Here is a 20659-nt window from a genome sequence, read left to right as displayed (position 1 = left end):
TTGGAAAACTGGAGATACCAAATTCCAAAAAGTCGCTGAAGACTCCAAAACGACTTAGAACCAGCTCTAGACCACTCGACATGTTGAAATTAAGGTGCAAGGTGAATTTCAACTTTCAAATTTCATTTGATGAAATTTTGTGGAAAACAAGTTTCAAAAATTTGGTGCCTTCAGAACTGCTTAAAATGATTTGAAGCCGCTTCCAATCGATTTGACGAGTCGGAGATTTGGTATACCTTACTTCAAATTTCAGCTTTCTTGTTCAATTTGGTGTAATTTTTGATTTTTTGATTTTTTTTCTTATTTTTAGCTCAAATTTGATTTTCAAAAATTCACCAAAAATCGAAAAATTGCACTTTAGTACCTCATCATTTTGGCTGATGATATAATATTTTTGTAGATGCCTCCCTTGTTAGAACAAAATCATTTTAGTATCTTGAATTAAGGAAGTAACATAAATTGGAAAATTTAAATTCTTACAATCACCCAATTTCAAAGTTATGAGTCTCTCAAAGCTGAATTTCGACGCCAAAATTATCATTAAACTGTAACCCTTCCGACTTGAAGACACATTTTAGCCAATATTCAACCAACTATAATTGCTCAAGTACAGCTATCAAAACTAAAGCCTATTATGATGAAAAGTATATATCTCATATCTGTCAACAAAATCATCTCCAAGTAAGTACATACTTGAATAATATAGTTAGCCTAATTCATAACGGAACTAATTAAAATTTATTTTACTGCCAACTATGGTGTTATGAGATAGTTAGTACGTATAGTATCAGCAACAAACTTTACACGGATACTTGACCTTAAACACTTTACCCTTTTGAACAACGATATGGAGTGTCATTTTTTTAAGCTATACAGATAGATACGCTAATGAACTAATACTTGGAACCTTGTAATTATTTATTCAATTCACTCGTTCAGATATAAGTCTAATATTATTTTTTCAAAGAGAATGGCGAGAAGAGAGATCAGAGATTGAGGCATTTTTTAAAACCCAATGAGTAGGTAGGTACCTATATAGTTAACCAAAATCATGTGGCACGGGGCACAAGGCACATGCATTGATAGAGATCAACACGCGATCGTTATGAAAAATTTGTCTGGTAGATACGTTTAATTGCTACAACTGATCAATTATTCAATATGCATCAAAACGATTGTCATTTTTTTCAATAATACGAACCCGCATGATCGGATAAATTCCAACATCCGGCTTTTACAAAAACGGCAGTTAATCGGCAACCGTCGTCGCATTTACGTATGGGTACTGGGTAGCTATACTCAGCATCGTATAGGTAAAAACGAACACCATTATGCGGAAATGCAATTAGACCTACAGGTACTTGGGTTTAAGAAAAATTATATTAAAAGTCAATAAGTTGATATAGAATAATGAAATAGTGATAAAAACGTTAGTCAATTATCGTATTTAAACGATGTTGTACAAGTCGTAAAGATATTGTTGTAAACAAGATTATAACGTAACGATAAAACAATATTGTCAAAAGAAGTAGCTATAAATTTACAAAACAAAGAATTTATTTCGGAAGGAAGTGGTCTTGGAACTCCCGCAGTTTCAGGCACGAATCCCCGCAGCGGTTGTATCATGATACGGCGTAGAAAATGAGCAATTTTTAAGGCGAAACAAAACCAACGTTCGTAGTCGCCCACATTTATGAGTTTTATATGTTATAAAGCCCGCTGCGATAATCACTTATACCTTATTTTTTACCAGAGAGGAGAAAAAAAAAGTGAATATATGTAGCCGTGAAGATGCTAATTTAATTTTAGAAGCGTGCTTGCTCGCATTTAATTAATGACTTATTTTTAATATTGGGTAGCGTGTCCAGTTCTGAATTAAAAAGTAAAACAGATCTACAGTCTTGCGACGCGCCTCCTTCTACGTCTCCAAGAGACCATTCCTTATACAATGACAACACCGCGTCTTCGATAGGAACGAGTAATTTTTCAAAATTGTCGTTAAAAACGCGTATTACCATCATTTTTTCAATCGCATGTGCTCACGTACAAGTATAAGTATACAAATATGCGACGTATTTTCAAAACTCGAATTAATTATCATACGATGACGTGTCGATTAATAATCGATTTTTATCACTCATACTCCTATAAGAATTGCCTATAACAGGCCTATGGCACCTGCATACTTATACCTATACCTACCTACTCGTATACTTTTGGCTGAATTTTCTCGTCTAGTCGAAAGATCAAATCTGTTTCTTGTAGATACATGTTGCGATGCCTGAAATGTCACACTGTCATTCGAGAACCCACGACAGTTCGATGATTTTCTTCGTCAATATTTTATTACAGCAACAGCAAAATACAACTGGATGTTACTCTGACCTGGAAAAGAAAAACTAAGGCGCCGTTGTTTTAGGTTTTAGGAAGCTACGACTACGAGTATTTATAGATGAGGAAGAGGACTGCAAATATTTTTAAAATCTTCATATTTTATTCGACGTTTCGTTTCCAAGAGGCAAGATAAAAACTGTCGTAAAATACCTAGCAGGGGGAGGGTTCGAATCAGATCTAATCGTGTATTTATGATCATTGATTATATACCCATCCTGCAATTATTTGTAGGTAGATCATATCATTTCTGTGGTAACGATACCTTATAAACGTTTCAAATCAGATCTTATCAGGCCAATTTGTTCGAAAATTACTTACCATTGAATATGAGTTGAGTTTCAATAGTACAAATTAGGTAAGCGTTACATTAGCAAAAGTCTTTTGGGAAATGATGATTTGATTCAACTCGTGCAATGAAAATCATTTTTTGATAATCAAAAAATTGGTTTTATATAGTTATCAAGCATGTAGGCAAAAATATTTGTTAAAATGTCATTAAAATTATTGAAAATGATTAACACTAGATGAAGCGTAAAAAAATTGAAGAAAAATTGATTAAATATTCTCAAAGCATAATTAAATTCTGCAAAATGTACATTTGGGTAGATTGAGAAAAAAATGGTAGAGGATTTTTACCAAATTTAGTAGTCATCTAAATACATATGTATTATTGAGTTGAAAGTCACCCAGAAAAAAATTTAGCCTCGGAGGGTTTCTAGTGGGAAGGAGAAAAATGGGTCCTCGAAGAGAGAAGTTTTGAAAAAATCGTGTTTTTTCGCCCTATTCCCTATACCCAATCTGTTTGTTGAAGAGTGGTCCTAATCCACGAGATACCTACTATTTGATACTCTGCGTTGACTTAGGCCATAATATGTACCATCAAAATTCAAGACCACTTTTAGGGTTCTGCTGAGTAATTGAAAATTTATAAATCGATTATTTATGTTTTGAAAATATTGTTTTCTTAAATATTACACCTACCTTACATTTATAGCTAGGTACCTATACCTATGTTAAAACTCCGAAAGATGTATCATTTCTGAAACTGGGTGAATAGAATACTTTTGAGCACAGTGAGTTCAATTTTTGGCCACTATTATCCATTTCAAGGCTTGAAAATCTGATGAATTTTTGGCCATTAGTCTTAATTTTTTAAAAGGGGTAGTGGTAGATAATAGAGATCAAAAAATTTGCATCGCTGTTTTTCAAAATATTCCTCTCCATGACTCCAAGAACACCTCTGGAACTAAAATGTTTTCTGGGAGACTTGAACCGCAACGTGGAGATCTCCACTAAATTTGGGCAAATTCCTCTGACATTTTTTTTTGCGATCAGAAAAAATTGGTGGATAAAATTTGAGCAAAATTCGAAGAAAACTGCTGAAAATACCTACTGTTAAAATCAGTCAAAATGATAGAGGAGAAGGTACAATTATGGACCTGGGTACAAATATGGACCCACCCTCATTTAGAGAAAATTACTAGCTCTGCGGTCACAGTCGGAATTAAAAATTGTTCTTGTAGTGTAGTACCGACGATCTAGTTACTTATTATTTGGGATCCATGCAAACTTCTGTGTCTCTAATCAGCATTTGTTTTTTTTCGTGAGTTTTTGTTGACATTGGAAAATTTTACTCCGTTTTCATTCTAAAATTGATGTAACCTTACCTATTTCCAATAACGTTCAGAAAAAAAATTATTAACGAAGTAAGTATCTTTCAATGTATACTTTCAGAATATACTTTCATACTTGTCATTACTATACTCGATTTTTGTATTTTTTTCCATTTTTCATAAACTGACTCGTTTTTTTACGTTGGTATAAATATGGACCCATAATTTTTTTCGTAGGCTATAATTTTTTCTAGAATGCCGAGGAAAAAGCAATCAATGTAGAAGAGAAGTCCTAAAAGGCTGAAATGAGATAAAGTTGAAAACTGTCTTTAAATACATTTTCACATCATTTTCTGCAATTTTTAGAAATTTTTTTAGGTGGTCCATATTTGTACCATTTTACCTATGTCACTTTTCTAAATTTCAAAGTTCTCTGTGAATTTTCAACAAAAAAAAATTACACAATATACTAGAGTCCTTGGCCTTTCGAGTGGTACATTCGAAAAAAAAATTGATGATTTTTTCTACCCTTTAAAGCCAAAAAGCTAGAGTGGGTCCATATTTGTACCTTATCCTCTAGGTACATATAAAAACAATTTTAAATCAATCAAATAATTATTAGGTAATTAATTTGAAGGGAAAATAAATGAACCGTTTCAAAACTGATGATTTTTCAGACTTTGAAATCTCTGAAAAGTTCTTCTCCCTACTCGTCGGCCAAAAAACTAGGGCTTGCCGGAAGTCCTTCAAAATGGTCTTAAGTCTAAAAAGTTTCAAAAAATACTGAATTTGGAAGTCAAAAATTGGATGTACGTGCGAGTAAAATAAAGAACTCTTCCAAAAAAGGTACAAGAATGTGCCTCTTTGATGAGAACTTCACTCCATTTGCTGCAGCATTTTTTTCAGTCTTAATCCGAAACCATGGATAACTGAAAAATGAATGATTCTCCTGCTGGATCAAGATACGACTTCCTTTTCAAAATTTTATGGTTCTGAAAAAACTATATCAAATATTTGAAAAATTTCAATTTTATACTTATAGCAAAACTAATATGTACATGCCTATTTTTTAACTTCTTAGTGAAGAAGAAAGAATGAGTTAATGTTGGTCCTCTTTTCTCTTTCACATTCCATCTCTTCGTCGTTTTTTTACCCCCCCCCTTACCCTTCAATTTACTTTCCTATCATATATAATATATCCTTTCAAAACACATTTTCACCATCGCTTCTCTCTGCTCTATCCAATTTATGCATACATTGTTTATCTGCAGCTCATGTAACTTGCCTTGGTGCTGAAAAAATACAAAATTGTGGACTATTCCCAAGTTCTCAGATATCATAACAACTTTCTTCAAATAATTTCTTATTCTGTATCCCATTCCTTCTTGACACTTGGACATTTTCGAATGAATTTCCGCATGGTCAACGAGGAAATAAACAAATAATACGCATATCCACCCATCTTTCGTCGAATTAAAAAAAAAAAAAAAAACAACACAGGGAAAAGACAAATTTCGTATCGAAGGCTGGCGAAAAGATGATGACGACGATAACATGCAAATCAACCAGGTGAAGATACTATCATTGTAGTCCATTACAACAATATAAACGTTGAATATTATAAATTCCACGGCTTGGTTATTTTTCACGTTTGCACAGTCATAAGAAGAATATTTTAATAAATTTTTTCCACCATAGGTAGCCTACCTATACTTACCTAGTGTAGGTATTCGTGCTCTATCAAAGACTCGCTCGTGTATAAATGTGTTATAGAATAAAGTAATTAATTCAGTAGTCGTGGCGGCGAAAATTTAGGTGTAGAGTATATTTTTTTCTATATATTTGGGTGAATTTTTTCTTTTGTTGTTGGCGTTTTTTTTTCTTGTGAATCGAGAAAAAGACTCGTGTGAACAATTGACGACTATGTTAATGTGAAAATTGATATGCGAGGCACGATTTTCGTATGGAACATTTTGTCCGGGCGCGAGTATTATCAGCATTTTATGTCTTCGGCATATAAATTCGCAATTCGAGCCACTGTGGGACTACTTATATATACCACGTATATTCAATCAATGGTCAACCGTTTACATTAAATAAGCTTTTAGCGGGTTTTAGTTTCGGTTTAAATGGAATATTAACCCGAGACGATGATGCAGCGCATGAAATCATTATAAACGTTAATTAAGTTATCTTTACAGTTTAATGTTATGGAAATGTAATTAATATTTAATTAAGCGGGTGTTAGTTGTACTATAGTTACTGGTTTTTGGTGTTGGTTTTATCGCGTTTTAGAGCAGATAATAATACAAAACTTTTGACGAAGTTTAGGTCGTGTAGTGTAGGTATTTTGTCGAGCATGTTTTATACCTCTAGCAATTCCGCTGCGTTGTTATTATAAGCTGTATGTACAACTAGGTATATAGAGGTACCTAAACCTACCTATAGGAAAATTACCCCGGTGGAGGAAGAATGAGGAGGAGGGACAGCAAAAGGCAGAGGTGATATTGGCAACGAATTTGTTGCAGAACGAGAGTGGAAAAGTTACGACGTGGTGTGATTAATCACGCCGGGTATTAACACGGCTTGGGTACGATAAAAAGTTGGCAGTTTATTAAATTTTCATTTGTTTATACGACGTTTACTATATGCACAGTACTTACAAACATAAGACGTATTGTGTTGTATGTAGTATTAGACTTAAGGTACCATACCCCTATATTTATAAAAAGAGCGCGAATAACATTTCTAGAACATTCTAATTAAAATATCGTAATGTTTTTATTGCACCGTAAGCTCGCGGTTCAAGTTTTGGTATACACGAGAAAATCATGTACCTACCGAACGGTCAAAATGTTCGCAAGTTCAACATACACACCAACAACCGATGTCCAAACTACGATATTACATTTTAATTGCTGGGTTTTTTTCACTCACACTCTATAGGGTGTATGTATGTATAGTTCTAAAAAAGCTCGACTAATCTGGCTGTTGTATTACGTGTGTCGAGATACGTGTATTAATATGTAACAAAATATAATAACTAGGGTAAGTTATCAGCTGTCAAGCGAATGATGGATTAATAGCATTCGTGTTCGTGTTAATCGTACATAAAGCGAAATTAAGTAAATTATAAAGTCATTCCATTAGTATCATAAATATCAGTATTAGATTCTTATCCGTATAACCAATCTTAAAATTTGGTCGAGCCAGGCTCAAGATACCAAACTCAGCAAGACATCTTGTTTGGACCCCACGACAAGCCTCCATTATGAAAGTGTTCATTCTGCAGTCATCAACAACTATACAATTAATTTGGTCTACGGTCGTGTTACAATTCAGCAGGAGATATGGCTGTAAGAAAAATATAGATGTAATTTCTTTCTATCTAACCACATCACTCTTCTTCGTCTCCCCATCTCTCTCCGTCATAGGGTACCTAACTATAAGAGGTGCGTGTGCAGATTAAAATGCAATCGAAAGAGAGGTAAGGGAAGGAATTATATAAGTTTTGACATACTCGATGATGTAAATATTCACAAATGTAATACGTTAATGTCGCGAGCTTGTGTTTTTTTTTCATTCGTATCTTTCCCACTTTTTTTTATAGTATAGGTACCTACGCCTGCCTCGTGTATAACTACATGGTTTAAAATTACCCGGTGCTAATTAACATCTTGTTTTATGATGGATGAAATTTTAGCGCTGCATTAAACGACAGTTGCGAATTTATAATGCGTGTAATTTTTTAAATACTTGTATTGGGTGTAGGTTTTTAAGCTCTCGGGTATACTTTGTCGAGTGGAATTTTTATTTAGCGAGAAAAACACTGAATCGATATTGTTGCGAGTTGTTGAACTTGTATATTTGGACTGCGGGGAATAGTGTTTTTGAGTGGTTGAGGCTAGAAAAAATTAATTTTATGCGAACGAGGTCTCGAATATCATAATAGTAAATTTATAACAATTTTCGATGGAAAAGATGAAATTTTCTATGTCCATAGATGGAGTCATCATCTCCATAAAGTTCTATTTATGGAATAAAACAGAACGGGTATTACAAACTAAAAGCTATAAAGGAACAATCCGGCATGGAATGATCACTGTTGATGAGAACGAAATTTTATCCACGGTATGTACATTAGAGTGGATCGTCTGGAGGTGTCCCTAGAGGGGAGATATGCCACCAAATTTTTAAAAAAATGAAAAAATTTTACAAGTTTTTGGCTATTTTTCTCGATTTTTTGAAATTGGCAACAATACTTACCTCAAAAAGTTGGCACCTCTTCGTTCCAAAATATTTCCCCAGTGGCCAGTTTTAAAAATTATGTCTTTAAATATTTTGGCATAGATAGGTGATTAATGCGAAATATTTACCAAAAAAATTTCAAAACACGAATTTACACAAAAATAGACGATTTGCAATGTCGGATGCTTGGTTGGCTCAAAAAATTATTTTTTCAAGTGTGAAAAAATGAAAGAAATTTCCGATCAGAATTTCGTTTAATGGAAGCTATAACCTCATGTGACGAGAAAAAAGAAATTTTTAGCTCAAAAAATAATCGAAATAGAAGCTGTTTTTCAAAAGTTGAAACGCGAAATTTTGAAAAAAAATCAGTCACAACTCCAGCTTATCTTTTTCGTGAACTTTTGTGAGATTTTCAACACCCTTAGGGTATAAGACCTCCAAAATTGTAGGAAAATGGAAACAATTTTCGCGCATTTATTCATTATAAAATGGCGAATCACAAACCTTTAAGTACTTAGCTACATATTTATGTGTAGTGTTCATAATCTGAAAAAATTTCGAAGATGGAGAATGAATTTGAACTGTTCAAATTCTATTGTTAGGTACTCGATGGTGTCTTTTTCACTTCTGTCTTTTTTTTTCTTGAAGAAGTTATTTACAAGAGAGGAAACCTCAAACCTCATGGCTACTCAGTCACCGATTTTGATCATTTTCCAGAGCATAGAAAATTCCTGTTGTTCGAAAAAAATTTGAGAGTTCTAAGAGCTTTAAATTTTTCATAATTTTTCCAAAAATAAGTAAGTACATAACATAATTAGTTTTTTAAAAAAATAAATGGACAGTTAAGTACTACGTATCGCGGAAAATACATACATTATTTCTAGTATCACGTAATTTGGAAAAATTGTGTGTTTAATTGGGCTCTACCTATTCTTTAAAAAAAAAAGAAATGTCTAAAAAATTAAAAATATGGTACCTAACTACTTTATTGGGCAACTGTAGTTAGTTATAAAAATCTGCTTTCTATATTATAGGCATGTTGGATTTCAACCACCAATGAGTTTTTAGAACCACTTTCAACATGAGTGTGAAAAAATGTGTTTTTCGGACCGAACTTTTTTCAAAGAATTTCTTTAAAAACTCACAATGAAATATTTTGAGCAGGAATTTGAGCTGTTCAAATTCTATTGTTAGGTACTCGATGGTGTCTTTTAAAATTATAAAAATAGGCGATTGAGCAGCTAAAATTCTGGAACCCATTTTTCTTGACCATACTTTCAACTATCATTGAGTTTTGAAAGTTAATTTTGGCATGAACAGTAAAAATGTATTTTTTTTTTACAATTCAATTTACCTATTCCATTTTTGTGTCAAGTATCTACTTATTTTGGAAAATTTATCAATCCCATGGAACTATAAATTTTCCGTTTAGCCAACTGAATTTTTTTTTAGAGTCATGCTGGAGTTTTCATGATTGTTCTGTTGAAGAAATGAGGAAAGTCGGTTGTCGATGTTGCGAGTGATCAAATTTCCCCTGTAATGAGCCCACAGCCAATCTTATTTTACCCCACCCCACGCTTCCAAAAAACAAATAAGTTTGTGAAAAATTATAAAATGGAAATGATTTAAAGGTTCGTAATTCCAATTTGTACTTCAATTTTTAAAACGTAGGTGCTTACCATTGATTAAAATCAATGGTGCTTACCTACTTAATTGTACAGGTACTTACGTAGAGACTAAAATTTAAGCTCACTGAATTTTATGATTAATTGTAAATTATTTGTCTCGTGGCCCTTCAATTCTCGAATAATCCCTCAATATGTAGATTTGAGCCCATACTGAGAAAATTGCCTGCTACCCCTTTCCCTTCACAGGGCTTCACCTTAGTCACTCCACTTCTTGCAAATAGGTTGTCAGGAAATGAAATTTAGCTATGAGAAACAATGAATGCAAAAAAGGGTTGTAATCAAAAGAAAATGAGTAGGTGTGCACGTACCTACTTCTGAAAATTGAAAAAACTTTGGAAAAAACCAAAAGTTGATCTTCGAAGCGACCTTATTTTCTTTGTTTTCTACTTAATCATAAGTTATCATTATTAGGTAATCTAGACGAATAAGATATTCTAAATGAATCAGTTAGATACCAATTGCAGTTTCAATTTGATGTTCTAATGTGAGATCTATTGTTTAATATTATACATTTACAAACTGTGAAACTGATTGATTTAATGTAGACATAAATGAAATGAGGTAAGGTAAGGTAGTTCTATGTACATAGAACATTGTTACCTACACTGGAGATATGGGAAACGTTCTCGCGAAAAGAAGAACGGGCGTAGTAAAGCCTATGCATGTAATAGTTTCAAGTTTGTCTTTTAGCCTACTACTTACATTTAATCCATTTACGTTGTTCTTATAGCTATCGGAGATAGGTACACGTTTAATTCGTTGGGAAAAAAGGAACGATACTTACCCGTAAGGTTGGCGCAGCAACGGATACCTGTATAAAACGGAATCTAATTCATTTGAGAAGTTCCACATTGGCATATATGAGTAGAAAAGTAACTAAGCTGCATATCAACAGACAGCAGCAGGACATCCGTATACATAATGACCTCCTGCTAAGTTTATCCCAAGATTTCATCTTATAATTTTCATTCTAAAGCAGGAGTAAAAAGTTTTAAACAAACAGTGTCTTCTTTAACGTCTCGGCCAGGGGTCCATCTCAGTTGACCCTATAACTTAGATGGTCCGTGACAAGAAATCAGAAAAAACGACCTACGTACCACCTATTGCAATACCAAACTCGAAACGAGAATGATATAATTTACACCGTTTTCTAGTTTTTGTCTTGTTTTTAATGGTCGTGGTAAATGGTATTTGTGAAAAATGTACGCGAGTTTAATTAATTCGTTAGGTGGTAGCGTAACAGCGCGATAATGTTTCCAAGACCGGTAGTATTCGAAGAAAACTTTTACAGCTATGAACACTGAACAATGCACTAATCTCAGTCAGGCGAGAATTTTTTCTGCTTTTTGTTTCATTTCATGCTCGGCGCAGTGGTAATAAATCTAAAAAATTATTCGATGTGAGCGTAAGATAAAGAGTGCTACTCGTGGTACATACTATGAGAAGTTACCTATGAATATGGTAGGTGAGCTAGCAGAAAGTAGGCTTGGGAGCTTTGCAGGTTCGAGACTCGAGTATACCTATGTAACCTTTGTAGAGAGACTATGCTTTGCGATTGATCGTGATCAAGATTAAGCAAATTATTCGGTATTGTGTAAGTATAGCGATGATATTCGGTCTAGGAAGAGTGTTGGTTTGATTCATTAGATCAATTTCTCACAAATGTCTCCAAATACCTACTGACCTATAGTCGATGAAAGCTACGTTATTTTTCTGTCAACAGACTCAACAGTGTGTTTGAATATTACGATTATTTAATAAATAAGTACCTATGCGTAATGTTTGCTAGATCACTGCTATAACTATCGCTTATGAGTAACTATGTGTTAAATTCTCATTACCTACTCGAACGTGCTTCTTTGTAGATAAAACGCGCTTACGTCCGTAAAACAAATAGGGGACTTAGTGTTGTGGGTAGGTCAAATGTGACAACGATAATACGAAGGCGTATGACGTTTTTGCTCAACTTTCTTACTCGAAAAACCAATAACTCTTTCAAAACGACAGATATAATCACGTCAGTAATACGACAATGTGAGTGGTTTTCAAGTGAGAAAGTGTGTGCCAGCTGTAATAATTTTTTATCAAAATAGTAAACTTGAGAATTGAAATTGTTTAAGGACAAAAATTTACGATAATGGTAGGTATGAGCAAAAAATGACAAATGCGTGAACAGGTAAGCTATGTAGTTAATAAATCACACCTTTTTTTTTCAAAGTATGAAAAAAAAATGATAATAGTTTCTCCTTTTTTTTTTTTTTTTTTTTTTTTTTTGCAAACTACGTATGGTTATGAGGTATTTCACTTTTCTTATCTGTCTTATTTTGATGACGAATTTTATGTCCTGTTAAATATCCACAAGAAGGTACTTAAGAAGTATTTACCAATTCACAATAATATCGAATACAAAACACGTGTGAACTTTATTTGACCGGTTATGGTTATTCAACTTAAAAATTTTCTCACTGATTGGTAGATACCTACTAACAAATTTTGTATTAGCAAAAAACGAACTTTTCAAAACATGGCATTTTTTCCCCAGGGCATTTTTCAGCACCAAGAAACTGGAAAATAAATTGGTACCTTTTTTATTTTGTAATACTCATCTATTGATCAATTTCTAGCATTGGGTACCATGTAACAGGAAGAGAAATGTGGGAGGCCAGGGACTGGAATCATTTTGGGGGAGGGGGAACCCGTTTAATGAAAGATTTTAATTTTCCTCGTAAAAAAGTGAAATGGCCACTATCAACTTTGAACAACTGTTTCTTTTTTAGAGAAGGAGGTGGATTCGTGAAGAAATCTTCAAATTCAACCCCACCACCTCGACTTTTTGATTTTTATTTTCATATTAAAAAAAAAAAAAAAAAAATTGGACTGTAGTACAGAAGTAGAAAATATTACCCTATACTTAAAAATTTTAAAACTTGGTTAATTTTGTATAAATTGACACAAAAATGCAGTGACATTTAGATGTGTTTTCAAACCATGAAACATACAAAAAAATGCTTAGTGCTCATCCAAAAAAAAAAAAAAAAAAAACTCAAAAAATTTTTAAAAACTTTTATATTGATAGGTCTAAACAAAATGTTTCACGTTGGTGTAAATTAACCCCTTCAATTCAGCAAGAAGGCAAGCGTATCTACTTGTGCTTAATATGAGCTGCCTACTTACTAGGTGAAAGGAGGAAGGTAACTTTTAAAACACCCTGTATTTATTATTATTATTTGAATCAAATCCAAATCACTTTTGTTTTCAATTTGAAATACTGGTCTTAAAATCATTGATCTTTTTCTTCTTTTTAACGTTTTTAATTTATTATTATTTTATTTAAGTTTTTAATAATTTTGAAATTTGTTGTAGATAGTGTTGTTTGAGGAAACGTGGTGTGGGGAAGGGAGAGAGGGATATTTTTTAAAGTTTGAAAAAACCATGAGTAATGGCATGAGAAAGGACAGCTTGGCCAATGCTTTGAAAAATTTGCTAAAGATCCCAGGGTTTTTAAGACTAGTATATCTGAAGGTTATTTCATGATCTCAAGATTTTCATAAAATTTGACAACCAATGTTTAAAATACTGTGTGTTTTTTTTTATCACTAGTGGGGAAAGTATGTCTTGAGCCCTCCCTCTGTCCCTGTTACTTTCGTCATATCTTTTCTATCTTGAAATATATCAATAATATTCATACCCTTCGTTTCTTTTGATTTGTTTAAAAATCTACACAAGTACCTACCTGAAATGTAAAAAAAATGATTCCCCACATTGATTTAGTAAAATAACCAGCAAAGAAGGAAAAATACACAAAAAATGATTGAATTTGGTGTGAAATTCTGAAGTGAGTTTAAATCACACTTCGTGTGGTATCTTCCAGACCAGTAGGTAAGGTATTCATACACACACTTCACAGCATACATAGACATACCTATAGTAAAAAACACAGCGGGATTTTTTTTATCATTGCGATAAAAATAAATTAAAACGTTTAATTTTTTTACCTACACATGTTGCACAGGTATACTCGTACTTACACATTACTGTAAAATTATAATGTATTATGTAGGCGTTTATATGCATAAAACACTCGTGAAGGCACTGTGAATATAATATTTTTTATTCGAATAACAACCAATAAAATTCACACCCCTGTTTGTTATCCTATTCGTATAATGTTTTAAAACAAGTGGCTGGTAGGTCTAGGCATTTTTCAGGTAGACTGTAGACTCAAGGCTGAAATGATAATGGTCGGGATTTTATATGCATACTGTCATATTTCAAGTTCCTATATTTTAGTTAGTGCCTTTTAATTAGGCCTACGTGTCTCTGAGAAGGGGGAAAACAAATAGGTAGGTATTTAAAAATAAAATGTCCTCGATTTCTGATATAGAAGAATTTTCAGATATTGATACCTATTGAAAAGCACTAGGAATTGGTATCGTTATTATGTAATAAACTGGTTTAGGTATTTATATGGATTCAATTTATGCATCAATTTTTTTTTTTTTTTTTTGGTACCTATAGGTATTATACGAATAAATGCTTGAATTGTATTAGCTCCCAGTCAATAGCTACGTGTTTTTCACTTTATTTTGAACCAGAGGAATGACTATCATTTTTTTAACCATTTAAATTTTTTATTTAAGTATCATCATCATCATTCGTACCTATTTAATAATGTGTTTCCAATCCATGAAACTCTTCACCTATGGACCTAATAGGTAGGTACTTACAATTATTTTGTATCTTTTTGTGATGAAAGGATACCTATATAAATTAGAATTGCAGCCAAGGAGCATACTAGATAGGTACTAAATTTACTAAAATATCTCTAACTGAACGTTTATAGAAAATTACAAACTAAAATAACGACCAGCTGCCATCCAAATAAAAAAAATCAACAAAAGTTATTTATTTTGATATTATCTACAGTAAAACTTTTCGCATATTAAGTTTATATGTTAATGATTGCACAATTTGTCGCATTGTTTTCCATCTTTTTTGTAACAGATAAAAATATTTCATCAATTCGAGGTATACATTTATAATTTAAAAGTGCTTACATAATTTACATTCATGTACAACAAAACAAATAGGTAGATAGGTATATTTTTTATATATACACATGCACAATCATTTTCAGCTATATAGCTCGGGTAGGTAGGTAGGAAGATAGGTACGTAGGTATGTACACAATGTAAAATTTGAAGGAGAGATGAGGCGCCGGATAAAGACTCTTAAATCGTAAAAAATTTGATTAAACGTATTCATTGACTCGATGATTGTACCTAATAGGTGTAAATAAACTATGTGTAAAACGGACATTAAAGCTATATATTCCTTCATCCAAAGTAAATAACTCAACAAACTAAGACAATACAACTTATACAACAACAAAATAATATCAATATACAACATTACAGCCGCGACATCTATATGATGGCTGCCAAATACAATATGCAAAAATAGGTAAGCGCAAAATACGAAAAGAAAACATTTAACAATAAATAAAATATTTGCACTAAATTTTATAATTTTATGTACCACATTCGGTAAATTCATTTTTATAATTAACAAGGAAAAAGAATCAATATTCGTATAATTATGTGTCGTGTATTCGTCGTGATCTTAGATAGGTAAGTATATTAAAATTTGAAGTTTTATTATCCTCACATTAAAAAAAAAAGCTCAAAAATTGAAATAGGTACATGAATTCTTGATTAGGTACATAAAAACAAATGCCACAATTTTTTAAATAATTTCAACGCATATGGTATAAAGTCAAAAAAATATACCAGGTATTTATATTTTTCCGGCGACAGAGTTGAATTTTCCAAGTATTTCAATATACCGGTTAGGTACGTGAACAGTACAGGGTGATTAAGAAATTCTAGCCGAAGCCTGCCAAGTATATAATGATTTACAATATTAAAATACAATTCGTGTTTAGTTTCGTGCTGGTCGGACATGCAGTGTTGTAGACATCGTAATACGCGAGCAAACCTATAACGTCGTCGTGATTTTTTATTTGGTCGTAGCGAGCAAAATGTATTTTTCAGAAATGTAGATAGGATACAATATCATACGAGCTCTGCACAGTACAACAGAATACTATTTTCAGTACCTATTTCGAGTTGAGTACAAAGTAAGCACATATTCCTTGAGGTACGATTTTTATTTGTGGAGAAAAAAATTTCTTCGATGAAAAAATGTTTCAGGAATTTAGAAATATCAATCGAAATGGCATAGGTATTTTGATAACCTTTCTGAATAAACGCATTAACCTTAATGCCTTTGTGTACCAAATATAAAAAAAATGCTTTCTTTTTCTCACACACAACTCGATTTGATTCTGTTGCAATTTTCATTTTAAATTGTTGGATTGTGGCCAAATTTTTTGAGCTGGTGTGAGTAAATGTTGACAACTCGTAGGAAAAAAATTTCTACGTGAAAAATTGCTGCTATAATTTGATCGAAATCAGGTTTTTCTTCTTTTTTAATTCAATTCAATTGAACGTAACTGTACATTGTATTAATAACCAGACGATAATTCTACGCACAAATTGCAAATTTACATATCTTATATGCATAGTACCCTATATTCTACGAATTTGTGTGAGAAATTGCATTAGCGTGGCATTTTACTTTATAAGAAAGTTATTTGAGATCAAAAATGCATCACGCCAACTTTTAAAAAGCGTTTGGAACGAATTAACAAAAATAAGGATCATTTTAGGTACATACAAGAATTAAGAAAAAAATAACTGCATAATAAATTCGACAAAAATTTCATCCGAAAAAGTTTCAAAATCCGAAAAATTAATTACCAAATCACGAAATACCTTAGAACAGTTAAGTACCTATAAGTAGATATCTTTATCGACGAATATTTTTATACACATTATACGAATTTTAATTCCCGATATTTATACCATTAAAACAAACAAAAAAAAAAGACAAAATATTAAATTAAATATCCGAATTGGGAACCAGTTGCACCCGGTGCTTCGACGTTGATGATTTTTTTTGAACCGGTTACGAGAACTCGATCAATCTCACAATGATGTTTCGTTCTTCTCGAATACTTGCATTAAATATCTGAAACCAAAATACGAAAAAAAAAATTAATTATAATCGATTCTAACAGTTCATTTATAATTCATAGTGGCGCTATATTTTAATTCGCTAATGTGCCCAGTTGGTATTAAAAATATAGCTATCGTTGATACATTCTGGACCACGAACCTCGTTAAGATATTCCAATGGATTTTGGTAGGTAGATAAATGGGAATTTTCTTATTTACTAATCTAAACGAGCTAATAAAGTTTTTTTTGCCATATTTTCTATTCAGGGTGTTCCAGCAAATACCGCTGTCCAATAACAGGCAGTGGATATAAAAAAATCAAAAAGTAGATTTCTTTAAAATTTTATTTGCAGGTTTTAGCTCAAATATTTTTTTAAAAAACAACAAAAATTTAACCACAAAATTGGATGCATATTTTTAAAATTGAAACGAACTACGAAGAAACAAATTTTGAACTGCTACATCTTTTGCCTGCCTCTTAGATCTCATTTTAAAGGTTGAGTCGAACGTAAAATTATCTACCCATTATTGTTGAAAAATTTTGGATATTGAATTTTTTTCGATATAACCGAACAAACCTGCAGAAAGTCATCCCTCTCTTCGTCTTTCGCCGAGAATGATTTTTTTTTCAACAAAAATAAAGTGTAATGTTCAAAGAATCTTTTTTACATCAAGTCAAAAGTCAAGCACTTCCTCCTTCCTCACCCTTCCGCCATATTCCAGGCAACTTTCAACATCGACCTTTCTAATTGTTGATGTTCCTGCAGTTTTGAAAAACCCCTGAAAAAATTGCTGTCACCTTCTCCAACTCTCACCCACTCACAAGTGACGAAAAGAAGCACCAAAAAGTCTATCAATTTCTCCAAAAAAAATTTAATAAGTTCAAAATCAGATTTTTAAAAAAATTTTTAGCAACTCTCAATGAGAGACTGAGGAGCTTCGAGTTCGAACTGGCTGGAATTATCAAAAAAATATTTCAAAATTAATAATTGGGTACCGAATTTTTCAGTATATTTTGAAACAAAATGTACATATTAGGTAGATACCTGCCATGTTTTTTTGCTGAGTAATGAAAAAATGAACAATTTCAGCACTTTTCCTCGGGAATGAGTTAGAAAATTTTCAAAGCAATTTCTGCCTCGAAAATTCAAGTTCAGAGAAGAATTCCAAAATATTTCAAAAACCTCTGAGTAATTTTTTCGAAGGGAAAAGCAACAATTTTCCCAAGTTCTTTTTTCAGAACAAAATATATGAAAACGAATGGTAAGAAAAATGGGCATTGAAGTCTGTAGGGATATGAGGAGGAGGAAGGACACCCTGTAAGATTCGTGTTCTAGATTTCGACTCTTGGCATTTTTTTTTTCGCCAAAAAATTTATCAAATCTTGGGCAAATTCTGGGAGCATTTTGATCACTGGCCTAGTGATAGTGAAATAATATTCTGTAGGCTTTATGTATGTATATAAGAATAATATAATAAAAGTAAATCTATATAGCGAATGAAAACTATCGAAAAAAGTTTTATTAGAGCAATAAATATTGTGAAGATAGGGAAACAGCACGTCTTGAGAAATAAACAACAGCATTGGGATAATATTTAACAAGGAAACGAGGTGGTTTTTGGAGTTGGAGTCGTCGAAGTCGTTATATGATTTTAATGGCAGAGAGTCGGTCGTTGGGTGTGAGTTGTATATATGGTTAGTCAGAGGGGAGCTCGGTTACATTTGTGTCGAGGGGGAAACAAGACGTGAGTCTTGTCTCAGACATAGATTAATGAACGTTGATAGGAATCTGTGAATGAATTTAATACAAAGAAAATTCACGCTACACGTACAAACCGTGTGCGCGTTGTGTTGGTTTTTATTCCATTCAGTGTTTCTCATCCTTTGCTCACGTGTCATTTTTTTTCATTTCTTTTTTGTTTCAGCAGGTTTTACCAGCAACGGGTACCGACGACGAGTATTTGGTCGATACGTATAGATAATTTTCAATAAGAATTTATTTCGAATAGCTTACATTTTAACCGAACGGAAACATAAATCATCTTATCGAATGACGATAATGTTGGCTTTTTACCTCTTTCTTTTTTTCCTATACTAAAAGTGACCTTGGATTTTCTTTTTCTTTTTGAAAAAAATTCACCTATTCTAATTATCTAGAGCCATTAAACCACGCGAAGCGAATAATGTGAAGTGAAATTTCCACGAAGGAGGGGTCGCCCTCGTCATCACCCTATACGGTACCTATACCTACTTTCCCATTGTTATAGGTAGGTACATATTATGTGTTTAAGTGATTTTTCTTTCGATTTGACCCTTTCAATGGGATATTGGAAATGAAAACTTTTAACTTGCCGCAGTTTACGAACCAGTTAATTTTATTATACCTGTATGTGTTCATACTTATACTAAGCAGTTAAAATGGTCTACCAGCATATTGATTTAAGTAATCGAAAGACCGAGTCACGATCACCATGTAGATTTACCAATGGATAAAACGTTCGAATCCGTTTCATTCATGATTCGATTGAATTTTTTTTTCGAATTTACGACGGGAAATCGTTTACCAGATTAAATGAAATATTTTATGGGTGTATTTGGCAAAATGCTAGCAAACGACTTTATACGTGTTCGAATAATTGCAGTACCTATACTTTTTCTACGATGAGATGTTAAAATGTTGCAGAATATAACGAGATACACGATGATCAATTTTTTTGGTGGGATTTTTCATAAATGTTGAAAGAAGAGAGAGATAGAGAAGAGAATGGAGGAGAAATGTGGGTTTAAATTCGTGCAATAATTGATACGAGTTGAATAAATGTTATCGAAAAAGTTAGTTTTGTTGATAATTTTAGGTAGGTACCTAAATGATACAGTAACCTTGTTAGAAAATAATAGGTCTAGGTATATAGTACATACTTATTAAGTGATAATAATTATACTCACCGACAGTAAGAGCAGAAAATCGAAAAACATATGGGCAGTGTTTATACCAGAGCTTTTTTCCATTAAGGTTACACTGTCGCTGCAAATGCACCGTTTATTGGTTCCGAATTAACGCTGAAAAAATATTAAAATAATTAAATTTCTAATTCGTTGTATTTGTTTCAATAAACGATACCCATTACGAACTGTCTGACTATACCGAGAGGTGCAAGGTGGTTTTTTTTTTACATTATAAATAATTGACAAATTAAACGTAGATATAGATTCCGGATTTATACCTACAAATTGATTAAGTATTCCTATATATGGTTTCCTGTATTCGAGGTACCTCAATTTAGTATACCCGTTTTTATACGATGTAGGTTGTATGGGTTATATTTTTTTTCAATGAAATTCTTTTTTTTTATACAAATGCATTAAATTAAAATCCACTCTACGATACGATATTAAACCTGTGTATTTTTCCAATCGCTGAACACCATAGATATCTACTAAAAGAAGTGACGCTTTAAAAACCGTAAGTATATCTGGCTCATATGAGAAATAGAAGTTCGCAGCTTTTGAATACCGTGGGAAATTAAAATCTGTCTCGTCAACGACGCCCCATATTTTTGAGCTTTTATTTTCGATTACTACTGAAGTTACTTTAAAATGAAGAAAAACTTTTAGCTTTCTTTTAACTGGTTGAAG

At 32.5% G+C, this 20659-nt stretch overlaps 1 protein-coding gene across 2 annotated transcripts in view; it reads right to left on the bottom strand.

The window, feature by feature from the left end:
* Nucleotides 1-14819: 14819 nt before the first annotated feature.
* LOC135841663 (homeobox protein caupolican-like) overlaps nucleotides 14820-20659 on the bottom strand; it is an 83107-nt gene continuing 77267 nt past the window's right edge. For both annotated transcript variants that reach the window (XM_065358758.1, XM_065358759.1), the window contains exons 6-7: nucleotides 19970-20083; nucleotides 14820-17035 (exon numbers count right to left, since the gene is read on the bottom strand). In XM_065358758.1, the coding sequence (XP_065214830.1) occupies nucleotides 20038-20083 (46 nt within the window). In that variant the 3' untranslated portion in view covers nucleotides 14820-17035; nucleotides 19970-20037. The remainder of the gene's footprint in view (nucleotides 17036-19969; nucleotides 20084-20659) is intronic.

Source organism: Planococcus citri, chromosome 3, assembly GCF_950023065.1.
Source record: "Planococcus citri chromosome 3, ihPlaCitr1.1, whole genome shotgun sequence".
Taxonomy (NCBI): Eukaryota; Metazoa; Arthropoda; class Insecta; order Hemiptera; family Pseudococcidae; genus Planococcus; species Planococcus citri.
The sequence above is the reverse complement of the archived record's forward strand: the minus strand, read 5'-3'. Positions and strand labels throughout refer to the sequence as shown.